We start from the raw sequence: 24,153 nt of genomic DNA on the forward strand, positions 1-24,153 counted from the left end.
TGCTGCTGATTTTCTCTTTGCTGTCTATGTTGTTTGGGGTCCCTTTTGCTTTTCCAGGCAGAGGATGAGAAATGGATTGAATGCTCTCACTTCTAATGAAGTCTGTTAAGCAGTTCTAAGTTTTAGCTCTCAGGAAAATGGTTGAAGGTTTAAGATCTATGTGGAAACATAGATCAAATGGACATTTTCCAAAATCAATTGACATTTTCAGTCTATTTTCATAACTTATCCTTTTAATTTTTAATCAGTAATTCTAACTGTTTTGCAAAGCTGCAATTTACCTGACCGCAGGAGAAAGCAGAGCTTGCTTAGCCTATGAAAATCTGAGCCTAGTTTGCTCCGGAGGGGGTCAGTCCTGGAGTCCTGAGTACACACTGCTGCTCTTCAAGTTTCAGTGACAGAGAACAGTCAGCTACTGCCAAGAGCACACGGCTGGGTACGCTTCCCGGGAAGGGCCCAAGAGGGAATATCCTGGGGTCAGAAGATTGGGAGGTTCACCAAAAGGTAAAGATATACTATGCCTGGGATTGATATCCAACATTTAGGAGAGTAAAGTAGTGGGGAGCTTATACAAGAACCTGTATTTCTTCCTTTCCCTTGGCAGTAAGGGGCCAGAGGGGGAGGTCATCTTTCTAGGAAGGAGAACACAGCCAGTTACCTGCCTACATCAGCTCCACGACGTTGCATAAGGCCTCATTTAGTACCAGGTAATGATCTTAATTTAAGCATGCACACCCCTGCCCTTGCCTCGCTACTCTGCATTATGGGCTTGCAAGTTTGCTTATGCTAAAGGGCAGAACAAAAATAAATTTCCATACTCCCAGGCATGTTCCACCGGCCTGTGTTGGAGCATGGGCCAGTGTCCAAATACTTTGGATATGAAGTGAATTTGGGCTCCAGGACAGGCTCAGACCTGCTCATGAAATTGCAGGGCGATGACACCAGGGTCCTGCTTTTATATTTGCTCTTGACTGGCTGCCACCACTGCGACCCCCAGCTGTGACAGCAGAGCTCTCCGTGTCCCAGCTTAAAGATGACCTTGGCTTTCCGTGGTCAGCAGGGACAGGGACACTCTGTTTTGTGTTACTGTTGAAGAGGAATTGGAAATTCTGAATTAATTGGGTGGAGCTGTGGCTCAGGTAGACAAAGATTCTATCTTGGTTAATTTTTTTCATGTAATAGTTTTTGTTTCGGTCATGTAGGCTGAACACCTACCCCGAGACAGGGTGTTGCTTTCAGTTTGGGAGACGGCTCTTGCTGGAGGGCTTCGGTAGAGCTCCCCAGAGCTGGCATAAGGGACTGTCCCAATGGAAGGTGCCATCCCGATGCACCGCTTGCTTCCATGCACGTGAAGCTTCTGCTGACGGGGTGGGGTGGGGTGGGGTGGGTCGGGTATACTCGAGGGGTACGCGGGGTGTTCTCCCCCCGGTCGCGGCACCCCGGGGGTGTGCTCTCCCAGCCCCGGCAAAGGGACGGCGATGGCAAGAGCTCGCAGCGACGGAAGGCGCTGCCGTCCATCGCTGCTGCCACCGAGGCTCTCCCGTTCCCGCCGTTTGTCCCCGACTCCTCCCGGGACGCTGACGGCCGCCCAGCAGCGGGGCCGTCTCCGGGCGGGGCGGCAGAACTACAGCTCCCAGGGCCGCGCGGAGCCGGTGACATCATGTGCGGTGCTCGGAGGTCACATGCCCCGCCAGCCCCTTTGTTTTGAGCGGCGCTGGCAGCGCGACCGCCGGCGGCGGAGAGGCCCGAGCGCGCTGCACCGCTCCGCATCGCATCGCACCGCTCCGCATCGCACCGCTCCGCGCCCACGCACCCGACTCGACCCCGGCGGCGGCGGCGGCTCCCGCGGGGCGCAGCGCGGCAGGGCGCGCTCCCGGCTGTGAGTGCGGGGCGGAGGGGCGCGCTCCCGGCCGTGAGGGCGCGGGGCGGGGGGTGCGATGCCCCGCGGCGGGCCGGGAACCCCCGGGGAGGGTGGGGAGGCCACTACGGGACAGCCGGGGCGCGGGGCCGAGACGCGGGGTAGGCCGGCACCGTTAGTCGCGGCGGCAGGGACAGCGCGTCCGCGGCTCTGCGGGCAGCGCGCAGCGGCGGTGCCACGGTGGAGGAGGGCTGTTGGCAGCGCCAGAGCCCCGCGACCCAGGGCGGTGTGTGTCCTGTGGTGTGCGGTGGTGCTGCTGTTGTTCCCCCCAGCCCCGTGCGCGCACCGGTGTCGGCGGGCGGGCGCTGCGCTCCCGTCCCGTCGGGCAGAGCGGGCAGGGGGCGCGCGGTGCCCCCGCGCCGCCCGCGGCCGTTTCGTAACGCGGGTCTGCCCCGAGCCCCCCGCGGGCGCGGATTGGCCGGGCGGGCGGGGGGAGGCGGGGCCGCGGGCGCGGATTGGCCGGGGCGCGGGGGGGCCGCGCCGGGCGGCCCGGGGTGAAGGTGAGCTGGAGGGCGGGACGGAAGGAGCCATTTTGTGCCGCCGCCTCCGGCCGCGGTTTCTTTGCCTTTGCTCGGTTTCGGCGCTGCGCTGTTCCTTGCGGGAGCGGCTGCAACGCCCTGGGATGGAGCCGCGGCAGCTCCCGCGGCAGCTCCCTGCCCGGCTGTGCCGGGGCTGGGCACGGGCGGGTCCGTTCTGCAGCTTTCCCGGCGGGGTTCCCGCTCGCTCGGGTGGCCGGGCCGCGCTCCAGCCCGATGGGCACTGCCCGGTGTCAGGTGTGCTGGCATCTGGCTGAACCCCGAGAGCCTTGGGGACACTGCGGCCGGGGCTCAGGCTCTGGTTTGGTGTGGTTTAGCAAAATCTGGAGTACTTCCTGAATCCTTCCCAAAGGGGAGGGATTGTGACTTTTTCGCGGTTTCTTCCCCATACATGAATAATACTGCGCAGTGTGCTTTTTTCCCCACTTCAGTGGATGTGTGCCTTTCTGAGGGATGTTTTGGCTTACAAAACGGCACATAAAGGGTTCTGCACTTTTAAGGTGTCCCTTTTCGATGCTTGTTTTTGTTTTGCTTTACATAATAATTATGACTGTCATTTCCAAATCAGTTCCTGTTTTTTGCTGGGTGACTTTTGAGGGCACTTAAGGCTTTTTTGTGTGTGTGTCATTAGCTTGGATTACTATTGAATTTTGATACTCTTTCTTTTTTAAAGGTCACAATAGTGTCTTACATGAGAATAAAAACTTCTGCAGTTCAACTAAGTCATACCATGTCAGTCAGTTTGATCACTATGAATTCTTGCTTACTAGTTAATCGGTATTCTTAAAGACTTCATCTTAGACATTCAGATCTTTGATACCTGTTGTAAAACAAGAATTTTTATTTTTAAAAGACTTCTTTAAAACCAACAGTCTTTTGGTCTTTTTCATAAATCACAAAAAAAGACGAAAGAAAGCTAAATGTTGTGTTTGTATTTTATTAGAGGGAAGGGTTATGCTTTTTTTCCCCACCCCCGTCTTCCTTTCAAAACAAAAAGAGCACGTGCTGTGGTTTCGCCAGGCTGCTGCCGTGGGGAGTTTGTTCTCTCTGACTCTGTGCTAACCACACACCTGAGGTGAAGCGAGCCTGCCACCGCCTTATCTCCAATCACAAAATACCCGGAACTGGCCAAACCTGAGCTGCAGTTCCCAGGCCTCGGAATGAAAACACCGTTGCCATAGTTGGGTTTCGTTTCTCAGGGGTGTTCGGCTTGCTTGTTACATACCGGGGGGTGCTGCTGCTCACACCGCACCAGGTGACAGCGGGCAGGACCCGTCTTGTGCTGCTGGCTCTGCCCTTCCCCGCCCCTTCCCAGCGCCTCTTTTTCTCCCCTCACAGGCGGTCAGCGGTCCAGCCACGCCAGGCGAGCGCCGGTGCTGGCAGCGGTGGGCACGGGCCGGACGTCACCTCCACTGGCAGCCGCAGAAGCCCAGCGCAGCCTCAGGTACTCGGAAACTGCACCCCGAGGGCAAGCTCTGGAGGCAGAGCTCAGGCACAGCTGGTGACAAGGTGTTGCTGAAGGGCCTCGCCCAGGGAGCTCAGTGACACACAGGTCACAGAAACCCAGCTGCTGGCAGAGCTGTGGGTGAAGGGAGCGGGAGTAACACACAGGACAGTTTGGCAGTAGAGGAAGGAGGAGTTTAGTGCAACATAAAAGTATTTTGCATAAGAGGATTTACTGATAGAAGGTGTCAGGGCAAATGTTTTATGAGCTCTTTTACCAGCCTCTGAACTGGGGTCGTAGGGTATTTCTGAGGAACAACTTGTGTAGACAAGCCTACAGTGTAGGTGAAGGAAATAGAGGAACCTGAACTCATGGTGAACCCAGCTTACCTCAGAAATATGTGTGTGAGGTAACATCCATGTCAGAGTTATGTCTGTGTTTGTAAAGCACTTCATTTTGGAAGTGTGATCTTTTTTTCCTTTCCAGTTTTTCAGACGGGCAGATTCTGAATGCTTAAGATCCATCCTTGTTGACCCTTGCTCAGACAAGCAATCCAGTAGATTTTGTATTATTTTTTTCTATTTGATCAAATAATTCCCAATACTTGTCTTTGGAAAAAAAAAATGTATTTTGCTTTGTTTAAACTTACTGGAGAGATATGAGTGTTAACTTCTCTAAATGGCTGGTGTTTTACAGTGCAGGGCCTGTAGGCAGGTAAGGCATATAAGTACCTCTGCATACAGCAAAGGTGCTGACAGGTCTGTCTTGCTGTGTTTCCCCAGCTCAGCCTCAGGCACAGGTTCTCCTCTGCCTTTCCCACTTTGGGGCAGGCAGCTGGAAGGTGACATTTTGAAACTGCCAGAGCAAGATTTGCAGGAAGGCAGCATGTATATGTGATAGAGCTGAACATGTGACACTGTTACTGATAGGCTTGTGAAGTTGTTTTGCTGAAACAAACCTGCAGAAGTAATTAACTGGGCAGAAATTGAAGGAAAGTACAAAAAACAAAAACAGTAAGTTCTGCAGTGAAGTGGAATTCTTTCTCCTTTTTAGTATCTTATTTGGGAATTTATTATATTTATCCCCTTGATTAGTTTTTAATCTGGATTTTTTTTTATTCTCCCATTTCTTTAAACCATTAGGACGTTAAAAAAAAATCATTTTCTGACCACTAATTTTGTGATGTTCCAAGCATAAGGAAGACATTGTTTCTTCAGTGAGCAGTTGTAACCCAGAGCCCTTGTTTCTGGTTGTTAGTGATTGCATAATACAGTGCTGTCTTAACTTCTCACTTAATGAGAAAGATATCTTGAAGAATTTTTACTTAGTTGCTGTGCTTTGCCCTTTTATGCAATTTGTCAGGGTCTTGCTTCTCATTTCAGGCTAACTTTCTTTGGAAAAGGTCCATTAGCTTTTGTGAAATTCATCTGATTTAAATCTGTGAGACTGGAATTCAGCCTTTAGTGTTTATATTTTTATTTGCATTGTTATATTTCCCTTTGCTGGTGCTGCTTTGTTTCTGCCTACTTTCTCATGCTAGTAATATGTAGTTAGTTGCAAATGAAATTCAATTTAGGGGGTAGGATTTTAGCAGCAGAGCTGGTGAGGTGCTGGGGGCGGTTGTTGGTGTTGTTTTGTGTCGGGCCTGTGTCATTACAGAGTGAAGTAATTGTGCAATACAGTGGATAGAATGTCAGCTACAGATCAGATTGTCCATTTGTGTTTCATTAGTTTCTCTGAGGCAATCAGTTATTAGATAGGCTCATTGCAACAGTGTTTTTCGGGCATCAGAGTGACAACTGGTCCTATTTTAAGTCAAATTAAAGTATTTTGTAGGGTAAATGAGCCCCATACCAAGAATCTACCATGTAAATGTGTGTAAAAAATTTTGTTGGGAACATGATAGTTTTAGAACCTCTTTTCTCAATGAATAAGGTACAGCACACATTCTTTCCTTGCTCTTTGTTCAGATGGTGCCTTTTAAAGGTGTTGTGTAAAAAGGCTGTTTAAAAAAAGCTCGTTTATTGTGTTCTATATTAAGTGATGACGTGGCCAGTCTGGGACTGGGTAATTGCAGCTCTAAGGATGGGAGCTCATCAGGAAATGAAGTTGCCGTGAGGAGCTGGTGTTTCCTGACTGTGCAGTCTGGGAAACTGAATAAAGCCTTTGGGAGGCATGAAAAAAATTTCCATAAATTTGAAAATAATTCAGTTTGTGGCCTTTTAGACATACAAATAAATATTACAAGCATTTGTACCAATGCCAGGCCCAAGAGGATGCTTTGCCTGCCTCTTGCTGCCTCAGTATGTCTTGGTGTACATTCATCCAGGTCATTTTTAAGCTCAGGAAAGGCAAAAAGCCCTGTTGTGGTAGATTGGTTGCTTTCACTACCTCTAACATGCGCTGTTTGCAAAGTCAATGTATTTTCTTCACTTACACATTTTAATACTGGCGTGTGCAAACGTTTGAGTATTTGATTTTTGCAACTTCAGTGCTCTGATAATGTGAGTGTGTGTTTGCATGCTGGGAGGAACCTTTACACTTCTACTTGAAACTGGAAGGTGTTCAAGCAAAAACTCCTGCTAATAATTATTTGCCTGTAGTGCTTTGGAAACAGAAAATCTCCCTGTCCTCAGCAAGTTGCCCTTTGTTCATATTTCCAGTAGTTTTACACAAACAAATCTTGTTCATCTTCTGTTTTGTGTGCTAGTACATTAATTTTTAATTGAGTAACAGATTATCAGTGAACTAATTTGTAGATGTTACGAATGAACAGGTAAAAACTTACAGTCAAGGTTATTTGTTGAGATCACAGATTGTTATTTAACACTAGTGTTAAAAGACTTCATTATGATAGACTTCCTAATGAAAATGGAGTGATTATTAAATTTTTGCTTTTAGAATTTCAGTCTTCCCTCCCTCCCCCCCCTTTTGACTAGTGCTGTTACATTAGTACTTTGGAGGCTCCAGCTGAAATGAGGATCCCACTGAAAAAAGGGAAAAGTTCAAGCTCTGGATCATTATCCAGGAAATCTTTGGCTTCTGTCAGCCAGTTGATTTGCTGGAGCTGAGATCTTGAGGTTTTTTATCTTGCACACTAATGCGGTACCAGTGATGCTGGGACGTTCAGAAGTTGCCATCCAGGACAGCTGTTTTCTGGGTATATTTTGCATTTAACATGTGGCAGGTAGAGCTGCACTGCCCTGGGCAAGGTGCACACTGATTTGCCCTGTACCACCTCCAAGAAAGGTCAACAATTTCAGCAATTCTTAGGGTGAGCAAACAAGTATCTTGTCTAACTCCTGTGATGAAGCCAAGAGTGTGCCAGACTGAATGCTGAAGTGTTTTAATTTTTCAGACCGTTGCACTGAGAAGGAGAACCTCTGCGAATTTTTCTCAATGACTCTATAGCCAACTGATGTAACAATGGTACTAATATTGGGACGCAGACTGAATAGAGAGGATAGTGGGATACGAGATTCCCCTGCAACCAAGCGGAAAGTTTTTGAAATGGACCCAAAATCGTTGTCAGGCCCTGAGTTTTTCGACTTCTCCTCGGGATCATCCCACGCAGAAAGCATTCTCCAGATCTTCAATGAATTCCGAGACAGCCGGCTGTTCACAGATGTCATCATCTGTGTGGAGGGCCGGGAGTTTCCCTGCCACCGTGCCGTCCTCTCGGCCTGCAGCAGCTACTTCAGAGCCATGTTCTGCAACGACCACAGGGAGAGCAGAGAGATGCTGGTGGAGATCAATGGCATTTTTGCCGAAGCCATGGATTGCTTTTTACAGTACGTGTACACAGGCAAGGTGAAAATCACGACGGAGAACGTGCAGTATCTCTTTGAAACATCGAGTCTCTTCCAGATCAGCGTTCTGCGCGATGCCTGCGCCAAGTTCCTGGAGGAGCAGCTGGATCCTTGCAATTGCCTGGGCATCCAGCGCTTTGCAGATACGCACTCACTCAAGACACTGTTCACCAAGTGCAGGAATTTTGCGCTGCAGACGTTTGAGGATGTGTCCCAGCACGAAGAATTCCTGGAACTGGGGAAGGACGAGCTTATTGATTACATTTGCAGTGACGAGCTGGTGATCAGTAAGGAGGAGATGGTGTTTGAGGCCGTGATGCGCTGGGTGTACCGCGCGGTCGAGCTGCGCCGGCCGGTGCTCCACGAACTCCTGACGCACGTCAGGCTCCCGCTCTTGCACCCCAACTACTTTGTTCAGACTGTGGAGGTGGACCAGCTGATTCAGAATTCCCCAGAGTGCTATCAGCTGCTGCACGAAGCCAGGCGATACCATATCCTTGGAAACGAGATGATGTCTCCCAGAACTAGGCCACGCAGGTGAGGAAATGTTTTTAACCTTTTTTTCTGCAGAAGGACATAATTTGATGTACAGATGTTTGATATACACATGCCTGGAGAAAAATCTCTTGCAGATAATTTTACTTTGCTAAATTCTGGAGCTGCTGCAGTTACGCTTCTGTACTTCCCCACATGTGTGAAGCTCACATGTCTCTTGAGAATGTGCATAAATGACTCTTTTTGCACAGAGCACTTCATTGCTCTGAAAAAAGGTAAGTGAAGTTATATTACCTTGCAAGTAAAGTATAAGGTTAATGTTTGCTAGGGGAGATCTTAAGGTACTTCATATAATAGCAGTGTCTTGAAGAGAGCTTACTGTGCTGTGGCAGGTAAACCACTCCATTTCCCCATCTTTCTTTTTGTAACAGTCATGTAAATGTACAGCACACCACAAAGGATGTGGATGGGGGTATTATGTATTCAGAGCATTTCCTTGCTACATAACAAATATTTTACAGATGGAGTAGCACATGTATTTGTATTAGACAGAAGAACAACTGGTTCTTAACTGCAAAGAAACCAAATATTGTATTTTTAAAGATTCATGAAACAGTTCCTGAAGTATTTCATGCTCATTCGGTGACATTTTAATAATTCAGAATTGCTTCCACTTAATAATGTGTTGCCCAAATAGGTGACTGAGGTTGCAAGAAGAAATGAGGAAGAATCCATTAGTGGCATTTATGAGCAATGGCTATTATGATTCTTTTTTTCTTGAAAAATATTTTCCCAGCCTCATGTCAATGATAGTAGACACAATAAAGTTAACTCCAGCTGATTTAAGCTGTTTTTTATAAAATCGTGTTATGTTAAGGTGATGCAATGATGGTCTAGACAAAGAGATTGTGTTAGGAGTTACTCCTCTTTGTTTACTCTTACTCATATGTGGTTGCTGTACAGTGACTGTGCAGGGAGCCTTTATTTTTTTGGCAGGTGTTAAAGGCTTGCTTAAGGGGAAAAAAAATACTTGGCAATGTTTGCCCCATTAGTGGCTTTCCAATTTCCAGTCCTGCCATGAGAGAAGAAACTCTTCTTAAAAGTCCTTGCAGCCCTGCTCCCAGGCTTTCTAAGCTGTGCACTGCTGTGGGGAGTCTTTGCAAGCGTTTGGATCCCGGCAGTTTGGAAATTGCGGCAGTGATAGTTTCTGAGTCTGGGCCTGAGGGAGGGACCATGGGAATTCAGACTGTTGGAGGGGGCTGCAAGCTGCAGTATTTGGTTTAGTGTTTGTTCTGCTTTTCTTATTTAATTGGCTGAGGAAGGCAAATACACTCAGAAGTTTTGTCAGTGTGTGGGGTGTATGTGCTTGAGAATCTGAGCATCCCCAGAGTGGTCCTCCAGTTTGCAAATGAAGTATCTTGTCTAATACAGGTGATTTCTGAAGCAAGGGGGATTGTTGGTTTTATTGCTGACTTTATTAAACTGCAGTGGGAGTTTGAGTAGGCAGGAACAAGAGAAGTAATTTACAAAGAGAAAAACTGGCTGGCCTCCCAGCAGGAATTTTTTCCCCTTTTCTATATTACATTCATGGAATAGTTCTTTGTCATTTGTTTCTGTTGTCTGTTTGTTTCTGTTGCCTATAGCAAAACGAGATCATGTTTTAAAATCGTTGCCAGGTCCCCCTTCCCCCATGTTTTCATCGCACCTTTTCTGGGCATTTTGAGGGGCCTTGGGGAGGGGAGGACGATGGAGAGCTCTTTTTCTTTTTTCTTGCCTTCCTGCAACGTCTCTTCTATATAAACTGTTTCTAAAAGGAGACAGGCTACAGGATAAAAAATTCCCACATCAGTGCTTTTACTGAAACTTTGGGAAATAAATTGTGATTGGTTGTATGGCTGTGGATGCACCTATGGCTGCAGTGGGTTCTGCTTGTTTTTCAAAGAACAGACTACATTGCAATTCGCAAGTTGATTTTTTTTTTCTTTTTGAAGCCAGTGAAGAGTTACCTGAAGTAAATAAATGTTTGAAGTGTGGCATAACTGTTCCCTTTGCTACTAAGGCATCGTTGGCAAATGCAGGTCTTTGTGAGAGAGCTTTCAGTTATGGACTTGTAACGACACAGTGACATCTTGAGGCTGTCCCTCCTGCTCCCTGTGAGGCTGTCCTGTCCCTCCTGGTTGTGTTGCACACGAAATCTCCAAGCTGAGACCAAGCAGTGAGCAGGAACACGTTTCCATACCCAAAACTGGAGGGGCTCTTCTGTTGCGTGCTTTGAGTTATCGTCAGACTCTCATCAGAGCTTCTGTTAAGCTGTCTGGTAACAATCCATGAGTGTCCTCTTTAGCTAGAAGTTACGATGTTTATACATTTTGACATGTCCTTTTTGATTACTGTTGGAAAACTTAAATGTAGTCCCTTATTTTTCCCACTTAGAGACGGGTTTCTATTTCACTTTACATTTTGTCTGCTGCCTCATTTACTACCCAAAATTGATTGAACAGTGAGAAAGAAAAAGGTAGTGATCTACCAGAATTTGTGTAATTTATTTTCTGAACTTACCATGGTTTTGAATGTAATTTGTTTGAACTACCGAAAGTTCTTCTGTCCAGCTCATGTTGTGCTGGTTGGTGTTTTCACCTCATCAAGAGGTGTGTGTGTAGCTCAGGACCCCTGGAAAGCCTGCTCTTGGGAATGCATGGAATAGTATGACACTGTTGATTGTCTTCCACTCCCTCTTTTCTATTTAATGCACCTGTCCTTGGTGGGATAATGTCTCCTGGAGTCTTTAGAGCCTGTTTTAGTGCCTGTGTTACTTTGCTCACACTGTTTCTTCTGAGGGCTACAAGAGAAGCTTCCTGGTCGAGGTCACAGATTTTTCTAAACTTCATTTAAGTATATCCATAGTTCTTTTCTGGAATTAGCCTTTGCCTGGATGTTCTTTTTGTGTATTCCTACCACATTTTACTTTTTTAAAAAATGGATGTGCCCTCTGTCATTTTGAGGAAGAAAAAAAAAAAAAAAAGTGAAACTAACCATAAAACCTGCACAGTGCAAGACTTTTTCTAGAAAATATAATGGAGAAAAATTTTCTTAAGGGAAGAAAGAATGTGGTCATATAGGTACTAAAATGTTAGGAAAATTTTTTGTTCTCCTTGGATTTGAAATACTGTGCTAAATGAATATTTTCTTGAAAAACTCCATCACAGCAATTCATAAAGAGCTCTCTCTGAGCAAAGATTTTCAGTTCATATATTTTTAAACCAAAGATTGATAATCTGGCACAGTCATCTTGTCAGTGAGTAAATGGAGACCTTAATTCTAATCTATAAAGTAATCCACAGACAAACCTCTTTGTACACAGTTAGCTGGTGTCTTTGGGCTTGCTTCTAAGGCAAATTAGGAGATGAGTGTCTTGCTTTTATGGAAGTTCTTTTCCTGGGTAATGCTTTGTTGGCACAGGAACTTCCCCTCTCTTACCCTTTGAGAGATTCTTTTTGGAGTTGTTCCTCAAAAAAGCAAAAACCAGTAAACAGTAAATATACAGAAACCAAGGAGGAGCATGACTTCAAAGCTGAGCAGCTGACAAGAGTTTCTTCTGATGGGTTCAGGTGCGTAAGTGCCATTTCTCAGACACATCTCACTTATATTATCCTATAGGATGTTACTATTTAGCATTGCCTTTGCCTGTTTACAATATTCTGAGTGGAAACATGTGTGGAATATTTCAATATGGTGTGTGGTGACAAGGAGATAGAAGGGCTAACTAGTTTTGTTCATGATGTTTCAAAACAGGGAAAGCCTCCTCAGGATTTATAGGTGAATATGTGATAAGTTCATGTTAGGAATTTTAGGGACAGGTCATGCAACTTTTACCTCAAATCCACTCATAACTCTTTTTTACGTTATTACTGAGAGAAGACTGCAGTACTCAGCAATGATGTGAATGTCTGTTCTATGAGATACCTATTCACAGTGGAATCATAGTACAAAGCACAACACAACAAATAGGCTCATCAAAAATAAAATCAGTCCTGCATTCAGTTTTGCTTAACTGACAGCAGTCCTTGAAATAACTATTGTCAGTAGAAAGTACTTTATTTTAAAAATGCCCTGGAAAGATAGGAGTTTGACAAACGCTGACAAGAAATTATAAGTCTGAAAGGAGGAATAAAGGTGGTCGCGGTTTGATTTGCACATCAGAGGTAGTTGGTTGATTCTCTACATTCAAATGTGGATTAATTTTTGTTAGGTAAGTTTTGTTACTGCTGTGAATATTGAATATGTATAATGCAGAAGCATCTGGTTAGTAGAAGGAGGATGAGTGTGTGGAATAGAACTTAAAGGTCTATTTGGGGACATTGCAGACTGTCTAATGCCTAATTTATTCCTGAGTTTTATAACACTGAATTTTAATTTTTGGTTTTAGGTTTGAATTTTTATTTCAGTGTTCTTTAATGTTTCCTCCTGTCACTGCTGTTTTCTGTTTTACTGTGTATTGGCTCTAAGGTCTTTTTGGTTTTCCTTATTTTGGTGACTACATTGCTTCTGCTTTTAAACACTTGGAATATTTAGGGATGTAAAGTACTATTAATTTTGTAAAGCTCAGGAGGGGAATGAAGTCTGATTTCATTGTGAAACAGATTGCTCATCTCATTGTCTCCAGCCCTGCTTGAACTGTTTTGGATCTAGGTGTACAGTCAAAGGAAAAATATTATTAGAGTAAGGGCTTTCTGTGTTATTTAATGACACGGTTTTTACATAGAACATTGTGCAGTGCAACTCCACCACTTACGCAGGGCACCTGTCAGTGTGGTAACTTGCTGTGTAATGAGACAGCTGGAAAGGGTGAAAACCCATTTGCTAAATGACTTTCTTCTATTTTCTTTTTCCATTGTTGTGGAAGTTAAAGCTAAATAGTATTTTTTCTGATTTTCATACAGTTTTGAAGACAATGTTGTTTCGCCTCCATGTATTAATAAATATCTCCTCCATCTTAATTTTCTGTGTTCACTTTTTTAGATCAACTGGTTATTCTGAGGTGATAGTTGTTGTTGGAGGATGTGAACGAGTTGGAGGGTTTAATTTGCCATACACGGAGTGCTATGATCCTGTGACAGGAGAGTGGAAGTCACTGGCTAAACTTCCAGAGTTTACCAAGTCTGAGTATGCGGTGTGTGCTCTGCGGAATGATATTCTTGTTTCAGGTGAATAATCGTAAAAAATTCAAGAGTTCTTTCTTTGCTTGGTTGGTTGGTTTTCATTTTGTGCTGTTTGTGGGGTGTGTTTGTTTTGGTTTGCTTTTTAAATGGTGTGGCAGATCTTTGTACTGTGAACTTCCAGAAGCTCAACTGAAAGTCACTTTCTGCTGTGAACACCAGCCCCAGCACAATCTTACTATAAACAAAAGTGTTTTCTGGAGTTTTTGTTTGGCATGAATCTGCAGTTTTTTACAGCTGATTCCAGGACATCAATTGTATTTAAAGAGACTGGCTTACGGCTGCTTTAAAATACAGCAGGAGCCTGTGTGCAGCAACAGCTGGGAAAACTACAGACAAAAAATCCCAAGCAGGCTTTTCCCAGCAGCATATTCAGTCCTTCAGCAAGCGACAATGACAGGGTGCAGCTGATGGTTTAGACACCAGTGTGTGTTGGTTTAACCAAAGAAATCGTCTCCTCAGGTGTGTGTGCCTGTCATTTGAACAAAGTGTGAAATGAAAGAGGTGCTCACAGGGCAGGCAGAGGAGCAGCGGGCGGGAGGGATGTGCCACAGGCATGGGATTTCGAGGGTCTCACCCGGGTAGTGACACTACAGGAAGTCTGAAGAGCTTGGGCAAAAGCCATTAAAATGCATTCCAACTTCTAGAAATAATCTAGTGTGATCTCAGTGTTATGGGAAAGGAAAGCATGAGGAAAACAACTTACTGTGTGATTTCATCTTTGAAAGCCACTGCAACTTACTTTTTCAGTGTAACATATAAATACTGGTAGATCCTTATTACATCCCAAAAAGGGATATGAAATTTTCATTGCCCACTCTAGGGCAGCATGTTAATAGTTAGCATTACCTATTCAGTAATTACTCAAATTGGCATATGTTTCATTTTAAAGGTGGAAGAATCAATAGCCGGGATGTATGGATTTATAACTCTCAACTTAACATTTGGATCAGAGTTGCCTCCTTAAATAAAGGCAGATGGAGACATAAAATGGCTGTTCTTCTGGGTAAAGTAAGAGAAGTATATTTTATTTTTTTTACAATGGGAATGTTTGCTGTATATAAGAAAACAGTGGAGAAAACACTTAAGCATTACTTTGTATTTAATATCAAATTATTTTAAAAATACGTATTTTCAAATAATTATTTTAAACAATTTAAACAGTTAGGCTCTTCATCAGACACTACCCATGGACATGAAAATCATCTCACTGCTCAGTCATTTATTTTTTGAAGGTTTTTTTTTCATCACTGAAGTGGCTTATTTCCAAGAAGCAATTTTTTGGGAAGCAAAGAAGCATCTCGATTTGCCTGGGCTTCTGAAGTGCTGCCTAACAGTTACTGTAGTTATTAACAGAAGCTGATACTACTCTGAATGTCAGCAGTTTTATTTAATGTTTTATATTGAAGTTAAGCAAACACATGGAATGTGGAAATGGGAGGTTTTTCTGTATTTTGAAGGGATATGTGCCTGAACATGAAATCCCTAGTTGGGACTCAGTGAAAGTTAGAAAAGATGTGCATGTGGTGTCACTTGATCTTCTTAGAGATGAAACGTGCAGCTGAGCAAGCAGAGGGCAGAAGGTAGACAGTAATAGTAAGGAGCTCTGCTTCCTAAATATGAAAGAAGAGACAAGAAAGTAGAGTTTACAAACTGAGAGGAGGAAACACTTCTGTAAGCAAGGAGGGAAAAAGCAAAATGCCAAAAAGCAAAGATAAACTCAGCTGGGTGTTTGCTGCTGCTGTTGTTGTTGAATGTTATGTAAAAAAAAGAGAAATACAGAGAAATGCCTTTTCTAACAAATGCTATTCAAATAGGAAGCTTCTATTGCAGTATTAATAATACTATGCTTTGGTGTGTGTTTGCAGTGTCATTCCTCATGTGACTGAATGGAACTCTCCAGGGAGTCCTTACCTTTTATTTTTAGACCATATTCTTCTCCTCCTGTGTATAAATTAAAAATTTGAGGAATGCATCCCTTGACAAACCTAGCAAATTAGCTTTAAATTAATTTAATTTTATATTTAAATGTAGTACCTACTGTAAACACGACATGATGGTAGTTTCCACCACTTTGTGCAGGTGTATGTGGTCGGAGGATACGATGGGCAGAACCGCCTGAGCAGTGTGGAGTGCTACGACTCGTTCTCCAATCGCTGGACCGAGGTGGCTCCCCTAAAGGAGGCTGTGAGCTCCCCAGCTGTCACCAGCTGTGTTGGCAAACTCTTTGTCATTGGAGGTGGCCCTGATGACAACACCTGTTCTGACAAGGTCAGTTAGCTGTGTTTGGTTGCATCTTCTATCCACAGCAAACAGCACTGCTGGTTTAAAACCAGATCCTACAGGAGATCTGCTTGAACTGTTTTTTGCTGGATGGATTGTGGGATTATTCTAATAAAAAAATACGGAGTAGAAAATGTTAATTGAGTGATACACTGTTACTGTGGTCTTTTCTCATGGATACATTGCTCGTGTCATTGGCTTCACAAGTTCTGTGAATTCTTAAATGTGAGTGTTCGGAAAACAATGTCAAATATTGTGCATATATATAAATTATTGATATATGGATCTGCATTTACATTGACTCTGTTTTTTTGGGGCGGTACTGCTGCTTTGTCTCTCCTTGTGTAACCTGTGTGGGCATGCTAGGCTGTTACTTAAGTTGGGCTTTCAATCTGAAAGGGTTGTCCTTCCTTCCAGGTTCAGTCGTATGATCCTGATACCAATTCCTGGTTGCTCCGTGCAACCATCCCCATTGCCAAGAGATGTATCACGGCTGTGTCCCTGAACAACCTGATCTACGTTGCTGGTGGGCTCACCAAAGCCATTTACTGCTATGACCCAATCGAGGACTACTGGATGCATGTACAGAACACATTCAGCAGACAGGTAATTACCAATCAAAAACCTGTAGACAGCTGAAAGGTAGTTTTTGATGTTGTTATCTTGGCGTTAAATAAGCATACATTTGCTTAACCCTGATAAAATTGCATTTCTGATTCCATTCTTGCTTTACCTCTTCATCTCCATAACTCCACCTCACAGAAGAGGAAGTTTCTAAACCAGTAGCTTTTCAGCTGGGTGTCACTGTTAGCCATTCCAGACTTTGCTTGGGAGCTGGTACTGTTGAACAACAGTATAGTGGATGATGATTTCATTGTATAGAAATTATCTTCTGTTGCATGTTTTCCTTTAGACTGAAGGAATTAATTTCCTTATAATTGATTAAAGCCTTTCAGTGTAACAGGAAATACTGAAGGCTGTTTTTACAGTGTAAAAAAACCCCACTGTATAGCACAGAAACCATCTGACTTCAGCAGTGAGAGCTCTGTCACTTCCACATACGGGATACTGAGCAGGATTGGAGCATGTGTCCCCTCAGTAGTGAAGTGTGTGTGTGTAGCAGTTACATTTCCCCATGTTTCTAAAACACCAGTCACATACTCTGTGGTATTACCTTAAGAGAAATTTGTTCTTTTTTCCCAGCCTTCCCTCTGTTCCTCTGTTTTAATCTGTGTTCTCTATTTAACTGAGTATTTTTTCCATGCCTGCTTTTAAGGAAGAAATAAAATCCTGTCTCTGTTTCAAGTAAGACATAGCACTGTCTTTCCTTGTGCACTCTTTTTAGTCATGCCTTTTTTCCTCTCCCCATTTACATCCCTCTTCATTATCTGTTACTCCTCTAAGTTGCTTCTCCTTGTTCCCATTCTTTGCATTAATAGTACCTACTGTGGTCCCTCTTCTGAAAAGCTTTGTTCTCTCCTCCTTTCCCTATCTCAGATCTTTAAATGGTAAGTACAGTGTTCAGTTGTATTCCATTGTTTCCTTTGTCTGAGCTACATGTAGTAAATGCTTAGACCTGAAATAGTCTTTTCTGTAGGCTTGTGCTGCTGCTTTCCCTAATTTTTGTCCTTTCTGCACTGGCCCTTTCAGGAGGGAATAGTATAGGCCAGGCTGTTTACAAAAGGCAGTCTACAATGCTGCCCTCCTGCACTGGGGCAGACACGCATGAATCTAATCTTGCTTTTGAAATAACTGTGTATTCCCTTGTGTTTTCTTGAAACAGGAGAATTGTGGCATGTCTGTGTGTAATGGAAAAATCTATATCCTTGGTGGAAGACGGGAAAATGGTGAAGCCACAGACACTATTCTTTGTTATGACCCTGCAACAGGCATTATCACAGGAGTAGCAGCCATGCCCAGGCCAGTATCGTATCATGGCTGTGTGACCATTCATAGATATAATGAAAAAGGCTTTAAACTGTAATTTTTTCTTTTCTTGAAAAAAGAAGAAGAATGAATCCGGTGGTCTGCTGCAAGACAGGCTTTTTAAAGATTCCTGAAGTGGGAATTCCCTGCCTAAGTGTCATATGAAAATTATATCCTGTGCCTTTAGAAGAAGGGTTAATTTAACTTACCAAACAAGTCTACAAACCTATCCAGTAACCAGAGTTCAGTTATATCTGCTGTGGGCTCTGATATGAGAGCAGTACGTTGTACTGGTGGTCGGAAAGTTTGCCCTGTGTGTGATTAGTAATTAAAATCTTGAAAAGCTTTTTGGGGAAAGTGCCTTCAGCATTTGTGCCTGTGTCTTAAAAGCAATATCTGCAAGGTGTTTCCAGTTCTGCTAAATGGGAAAAATAATATCGGCAAGTAAATCCCAAAGAATCATCTAGGATAATTATCTGCAATTTAAAAAGCTCAATTCTAATTCATATGCATCGTTTTTCCAAGTGGATTACTTGGCTTAACCAAGTAGATTTTTTGTCAGGTCATGCATGGGTTGGAATTAAAAAAAAAAAAACAAAAAACAAAAACCCACCAAAAAACCAAACCAAAATGCCAACAAAACAAGCTACATTGGACAAATATGAGAATCTTTGAGGAATGCTTACTTCTGAAGGAGAAACTGGTGGTTTGGTGAACCACTACAACAGTCTGCGATGATGGTAATGTACCTTAACCCTGTGGAACTTTTCAGAGTGTTGATAAATATCCAGCAAAGAAATACAAGGCTACATGACATGGAAAACCAGTGGGTTCAGGCATGCATCTCTTGAGGCAAAGTTTGAATCCCAGTTTTTACCTTTTTGAATAGTATGGGTGAAGGCTGAAAATTACTGGGTTCACTCTTTGCTCACTGCAATGTCTAAACTATTTAAGAAATAAAGGATGTTGAACTCTGGATTCTCCCAGCTTTCTGAATCACATTATAAATTAGCTGATGATAGAGGTGGGGACTTGCCTTTGTGCCCTACAGCTATAAATTAGTATTTTGGCTATCTCATCTGCAGAGATGGCAGAGTATCCACCAAGTATTTCTTGGCCTTTCTTCAGACAATCACTTACTGTAGCACAGTTAAACCACTGTATAAACTGCTTGGCCACAGATACAGAAGTTCTGGAAAGGTCCTTCCTTTCACCAGAAAAATATCTGTGGACCTGTCCATGTAGCCATATGACGTGTTTTGGAAAATTTTGAAGCCTAGGAAGCACCTGTATTTCGATGCACCACCATTATTGGGTTGGGTTTTTTTCAGTAAAGGTATTTCTTTATGTCCTCCCTAGATTTCTCTACTAGGACTCCTTATTTCCAGTACACAGTTGTGCAGTTGAGGCACAAAGTTCATAAAAACTGAAATAGCACTTGAGAGTTGGAAAATGAATATCGTCTGTGTACCAATTTCCTGTAAATCACCAAAAACCTCAGGAACTGCCTTTCAAAGGAATTCTGAGGACAGCAGCCAGTAGGGAAGTTGGTCAGTGCCAGGGCAGAAAAACCCCATGAAACCCCTGCAGAGCCAGCCCTGGCCTCGGGGTTCTGGTCTCTGTGCTTGCTCAGGAGGGTGAAAACAAGCACCATCTCTGGAACGTTGTTTGTTCCACTGCACTTTCCTCATCTGTTTTCCCAGAGTATTTCTTCATGAGATGGAAATTCTGACCCTCAGTGAAGCTATGCCAAACTGGGAGTCACCATTTTCAGTAACATGGTCATGACTTTTAAAGAGCACTGGGAGCTGCACTTTGGGATGCATTAACTTGTAACCTCAGGAAAGGACACAAATTTAATTTCTGGCTGAATAGCAAACACTGTTTTGGATATGGTAAGAATACTGATAAAATACAAATCATTGCATATCAGTGATGTAATCAGGAGGTCAATCCCTGAGCATGTAGATTCACATTGCCCTAAAAAGAAAATCCCTTGGTGTAATGTAAGACAAATGAATCAGATAAATTAATCCTTTTCTAAGTTTCATCTGCTTCTGCTCACCAAGTTTTACTTTGGAATGGCAATTTCAGTACCTGTAAATAAGGTCTGTTGATTGCAATGGTAATTGCCCTGTAACTGATTTTTATGTACTAACAGTGTATATAGCTTGTGCCATCATTGTAAATGAAAATACCAGAGACTGTAGGAGCACTTAATTAGAGATGCAATTTGAAAAATATCCTCCTTTCCTTTGATTTCCTCTTGTTTGTATTCAGACTTGTAATGTTGTCATGCTATACTGTTTTTAAACAGTCCTTATTCTGTAGGTGTAGAACAGTGTCATTTAATCTCTGTTTATAATACTGCACTACTCTGTAAATAACAAGATACTGCTTTCCATGGTTTTGAAGATTCATTTTATAGTTTAGTTGTCTTTTCTTAACAATTTATGTACTGTTACTGTTATATATTTTTGAAAATGATAGTGTTTAATGAACCAGTAAATGCAGAAGTGTAGATGCAGAGAACTTCTGCTTACAGTTCTTGAGAACCTTTATCAAAGCTGAACAGTTACAGGTGTGGAGCACTGCTAAATGTCAGTTACTTATGCAATGATTTCCTTAAAATGGGCAGTGAGTTTTTCTTCTTGCTTGTTAACTCTGTAAATAATTTGCACTTCTGGCCTGCTCTGTAACGACAATTATTTTTAGATGTACTAGAAAAGAAAAATTTGACCTTGACTTAATGAAAATGTACCATTTTTCTAGAAGGATGCATTAATTTGGAAGTTGCATTCCTGAGCCACTTGTTCTCCAATGCATTTCACTTAGATATAAATGAATTCCAAGATTTAAACTCTCACTCTTACGCATATCTAGATGCTTGCAGTTTATGGGCTTGAGCAGCAAGTTGGTTTTAGTTTTTTCCTTTGTCTCAGCTAGGAGAGAAAATTATTAATGTCATCTACTATAATAAAAATATTTCTATCATAAATGGTAGTAGGTTTGGTAGCTCTAGAGCACTGGCACAAAGATGTAACCTCAGTCCAACCATACATATGAGGGCTCAAGCATCTCCAAGTCACACCTGAAAAATAAATTCTAAGAGTTGTCTTTACTCCGCTAAACAAAAATGAGTAAATATTTTTCTTCTCTGTTTTGATGTCCACTTCTGTTCTTAGCAGTGTGATGTTAATTGAAAAGACAGTTGATGCTTTCTTGCAGCCAGGCTTCTGGAAGGTTCTGAATCACTTACTGATCACTGCACCACATGCAGCCTCTAGCCCTTGGCTTCTGGCTGAAGCATTCCCCTTCTACAGCCATCAGCTGCTGGTACATTGCCTGGTAGTCACGTAGCTGTACCTGTAGGCTGCCTCCTTGGTAATGGTTAAGTAGGCATAATTTGTACAATCTCTTCCATGTGTACCGTCAGATAAATCATTTTATACTGTGTGTCTGGCATGCATTTGGGAGATTGGGCACTGTCCTTTCCCCTCCAGCACCAAGGGGTCCAGATTGTACTGTTATTTTTTCTTTTAATTGGCACCCATGCAGTTCTCATCAAAGATTGCTTTGTTTGTACTCTCTTGAAACAGAGATACTAAAGCAGATTATGTTGATACAGACCCTTATCATAATTTACTGAAGCTTTTAAAATAGTATTTTTAACATTGCAAAGTTTTGAGAGAGGCTGATGATGGAGGAAGAGGAAATGCTCACCTCAACAGAGATTCAGAGGAAGCTTTGGTCACCTGTGCTTGAGAGCAAGGATGCTACTGCCTGTTCAGTTTCTTCCTCAAAATAGTTGAGTTCACCTCATTATCTTAGGTAAACACTTATGTTTATCCTGTTTTTCTTTGACTTGCTGCAAGGACAGAACAAGAAGCAGGCCCACTCACTGCCTGTGAGGTGATGTTTCCCCTTGCCCGAGGCACAGTGCGGTGCTGGTCAGCAGAGCCCGAGCTTAGTCCGCCTCCAAAGAGCAGAGACAAAAGAAATGCATTGGAGTGGGCTCAGAGATGGCAGGAGGAGACCCAGTGTGTTTGGGGGTTGTAGTTTGGCTGGGCTTGCTGAAACCAAGGTGTTCTGGATGCTCATAAGTTTGCAATTCCAGATGCTGAAACTCAGGTGGTAAAAATGTTTCATATTTGTAAATTCAGTGAACTCAGCTGGAGCAATAAAGATGCAGATATGCTTATGGCCTGCTAGTGGCAATACTCAGGAAAGCCAGGGGTTCATTTTTCTGAATTGCCCAACTAGACAAGTAGATGTGGGGTTCTTTTTCACCACTGAAGATGGCAAAAACCAATTCAAGAGCATTAAGAAACTCACAAGGCTTGATGACTGTGAGGCACAATGAATATTTTCATCTGAATGTAGTCTCGTGTACACAAATTACAAATGAAATTATTTGTTGTGCCTGGTTAAAAAAAATCTGAGCACCGTATACTCAGAAAAGGAGCCTACAGGGTAAGATGAACTTCCTAAGCAGAAACCTGCTATCTGGATGGGGGCCAAGCAGTGTTTTGGGTTTTGTAAAATTTGTTTAACACACAAGTTTCCTCAGTATGGAATTATTTCAGATGGAATTAATTAAAATGGATCGTGATTGTGTCAGTGCTGTGAGCATTGCCACAAACCAGCAGCCTCCCACCAAGCCCAAACCAGCTGTGACTCCATGTTCTCTGCATGCTGCCTCTGTGTCAGCCGTCTTCTCTAAGCAGCATTACACACAAGTTCATGATAACATCACTGTCTAAGAACTGTAAGCTATTTACAGGAATATTTCTTTTTTTTTCTACTGTAGAGATCCAGTCTATGCTTGTATGTTTATGTGCACATCTGTATGTGAATAATTTTGTGATCACTTTCTGATAGTGCTGTTACAAGTGATGCACATAAAGGCCCTGTGTACAGCTTTTTAGTAATTAGGGCTTAGTTTGTATTATTAGCTCCAAAGAAAATAATGTGTGTTAATTTTGAAAATACCCGTGCCTTGAATTCACCTGTATTTTTATCTATTGTGAAAAAGAGCTTGGATTACTCCTCCCAGTTTGTTACCTTCATTATGACTTGTCTTACTGTCCAGACAGTTAAATGTCCTCGTAGGAGAAATAAATATTGCCATTCATTAATCAGAACAGTTAAACTTCTTGTTTAGAATATGCATAGAATGCTTCCATTATTGCAGTGCTATGGCAGATTTAATCTAGGGAAATCAGTATTTGTTTTTTTCTATTTTTTGTTTCCAGCACACCTCAGTGACAAAGGACTGAGTTTAGTCTTTGACTTCCTGTCCTTAACATGTACAGTTTCTTGTATTAGTCAGTAGCCTCTGTGATATTTCTGAACTCTCTGAAGTCATCAACCTCTTGTTCAAGATACAAAATAAGAAGCAATAATGTGGTGCAGCATGGCAATAAGCAAATCAAGAGACTTGAATGTAATGTACTGTTTCATCTGTGTAAATGCTGGACCTATGAGTCGTTCTCCTTTTGGTGCACCTGTAGCACTTTGGAGTCGGATTAATAGGAACTACTTGCCCATGGAAAGAGAGTTTACCTCCTGAACTATTACTCATACGATATTTTCACATGAAATCATATTTGGATTTTCCTGTTTTTGCTGAGGAAAACAGCAGTTCTTGTTATTCCATGCCAGTTCCTTTATCTACTGAAACATAAAAGCTGTAGTTCCACAGAGAGCTGATCTTGCCCTCAAGAACAGCCTGGTGCAGCACAAATGACATTTGAACAGGAAAGCTCAGACCACTTACTGTGTGCCAGAGTCAATGTAACGGAGCTCGCATATAACATTAAGGTCTTCAGATTGTGCTGACAGTAGAAAAGTGATTTTGTAATGTAGCACAATTGCAGTAACACCTGCTATATTTAAATATACTTCTTGCATAATTCTTTGAAAGTTTTTTAAAGTTCCGTGTATCTAATAAACATTTGCCTTTTGAATAGTTCACTGTGGTTTATTTAGTTCAGGAGAAGTTCCGGAGGGGGGGGCTTGGTGGTACAAGGAGATACTCCCTCCTGGATTTTTGGGGGTCATTTACCTTGTTGGATTCTGCCCCTTGTGCAGTCTCTCTCCATTGATCTGTGCTCCTGTCTCCCAGTCCAGGTGTTCTCCTTCTTCATCTTTCTGTACTCAACATGGAACTTGCTACCAAGGGGAATAAAGGCAAGCTGGAGGCTGCACAGAAAAGTAAACTTGAAAGAAAACTGGCAAAAGTAAAAAGCAGGGGGTGGGATGTTGAAATATTGGTTAGTACTGTGTATTGTGATGAGAAAAGAATGTGAATGGACTTGGAAGACAAAACCAGCATGGGAAATTGGGAAAAAGTAACAAAATATCAGGAAGGTGACTGGCAAAACGGGTTGGAAATAATCCTGTAGAAGGTTTATTCTCCTAAAATTAGAGGCTTGGCCATTTCAAGATCCCACGCACACATGGTAGAGCAGGGGCAAGACTGGTAGAGCACTACTGAAAATGTGGCAGGCTAGCAGTGCCTGCT

General features: G+C 42.9%; 1 protein-coding gene across 5 annotated transcripts; it reads left to right on the plus strand.

Moving 5' to 3' along the window:
• The first annotated feature begins 353 nt into the window (after window positions 1-353).
• Window positions 354-23,598, plus strand: KLHL24 (kelch like family member 24). Of its 5 annotated transcripts, XM_082288056.1 has the most exons (9): window positions 354-504; window positions 605-707; window positions 3,793-3,898; window positions 7,257-8,244; window positions 13,222-13,406; window positions 14,311-14,429; window positions 15,501-15,689; window positions 16,119-16,307; window positions 17,485-23,598. In XM_082288056.1, exons 4-9 carry the CDS (start codon window positions 7,325-7,327, stop codon window positions 17,683-17,685), a joined length of 1,803 nt encoding a protein of 600 aa, XP_082144182.1. In that variant the 5' UTR covers window positions 354-504; window positions 605-707; window positions 3,793-3,898; window positions 7,257-7,324; the 3' UTR covers window positions 17,686-23,598. The 5 variants fall into 5 exon arrangements, with proteins under 5 accessions (XP_082144182.1, XP_082144185.1, XP_082144186.1 ...); XM_082288059.1 differs by lacking the exon at window positions 3,793-3,898; XM_082288057.1 differs by lacking the exons at window positions 354-504; window positions 605-707 and adding an exon at window positions 934-1,139.
• The last annotated feature ends 555 nt before the right edge of the window (window positions 23,599-24,153 follow it).

This window comes from Coloeus monedula, assembly GCF_965178545.1.
Source record: "Coloeus monedula genome assembly, chromosome: 10".
Lineage (NCBI taxonomy): Eukaryota > Metazoa > Chordata > Aves > Passeriformes > Corvidae > Coloeus > Coloeus monedula.

What these genes read in the sequence shown, in the direction of transcription:
- KLHL24 (XM_082288056.1), top strand. Translation starts at nt 7,325, where the DNA reads ATGGTACTAATATTGGGACGCAGACTGAATAGAGAGGATAGTGGGATA. An exon ending in CCCAGAACTAGGCCACGCAG is followed by an intron (nt 8,245 to 13,221) that starts GTGAGGAAATGT and finishes TCACTTTTTTAG; the next exon opens with ATCAACTGGTTATTCTGAGG. An exon ending in TGGCTGTTCTTCTGGGTAAA is followed by an intron (nt 14,430 to 15,500) that starts GTAAGAGAAGTA and finishes CACTTTGTGCAG; the next exon opens with GTGTATGTGGTCGGAGGATA.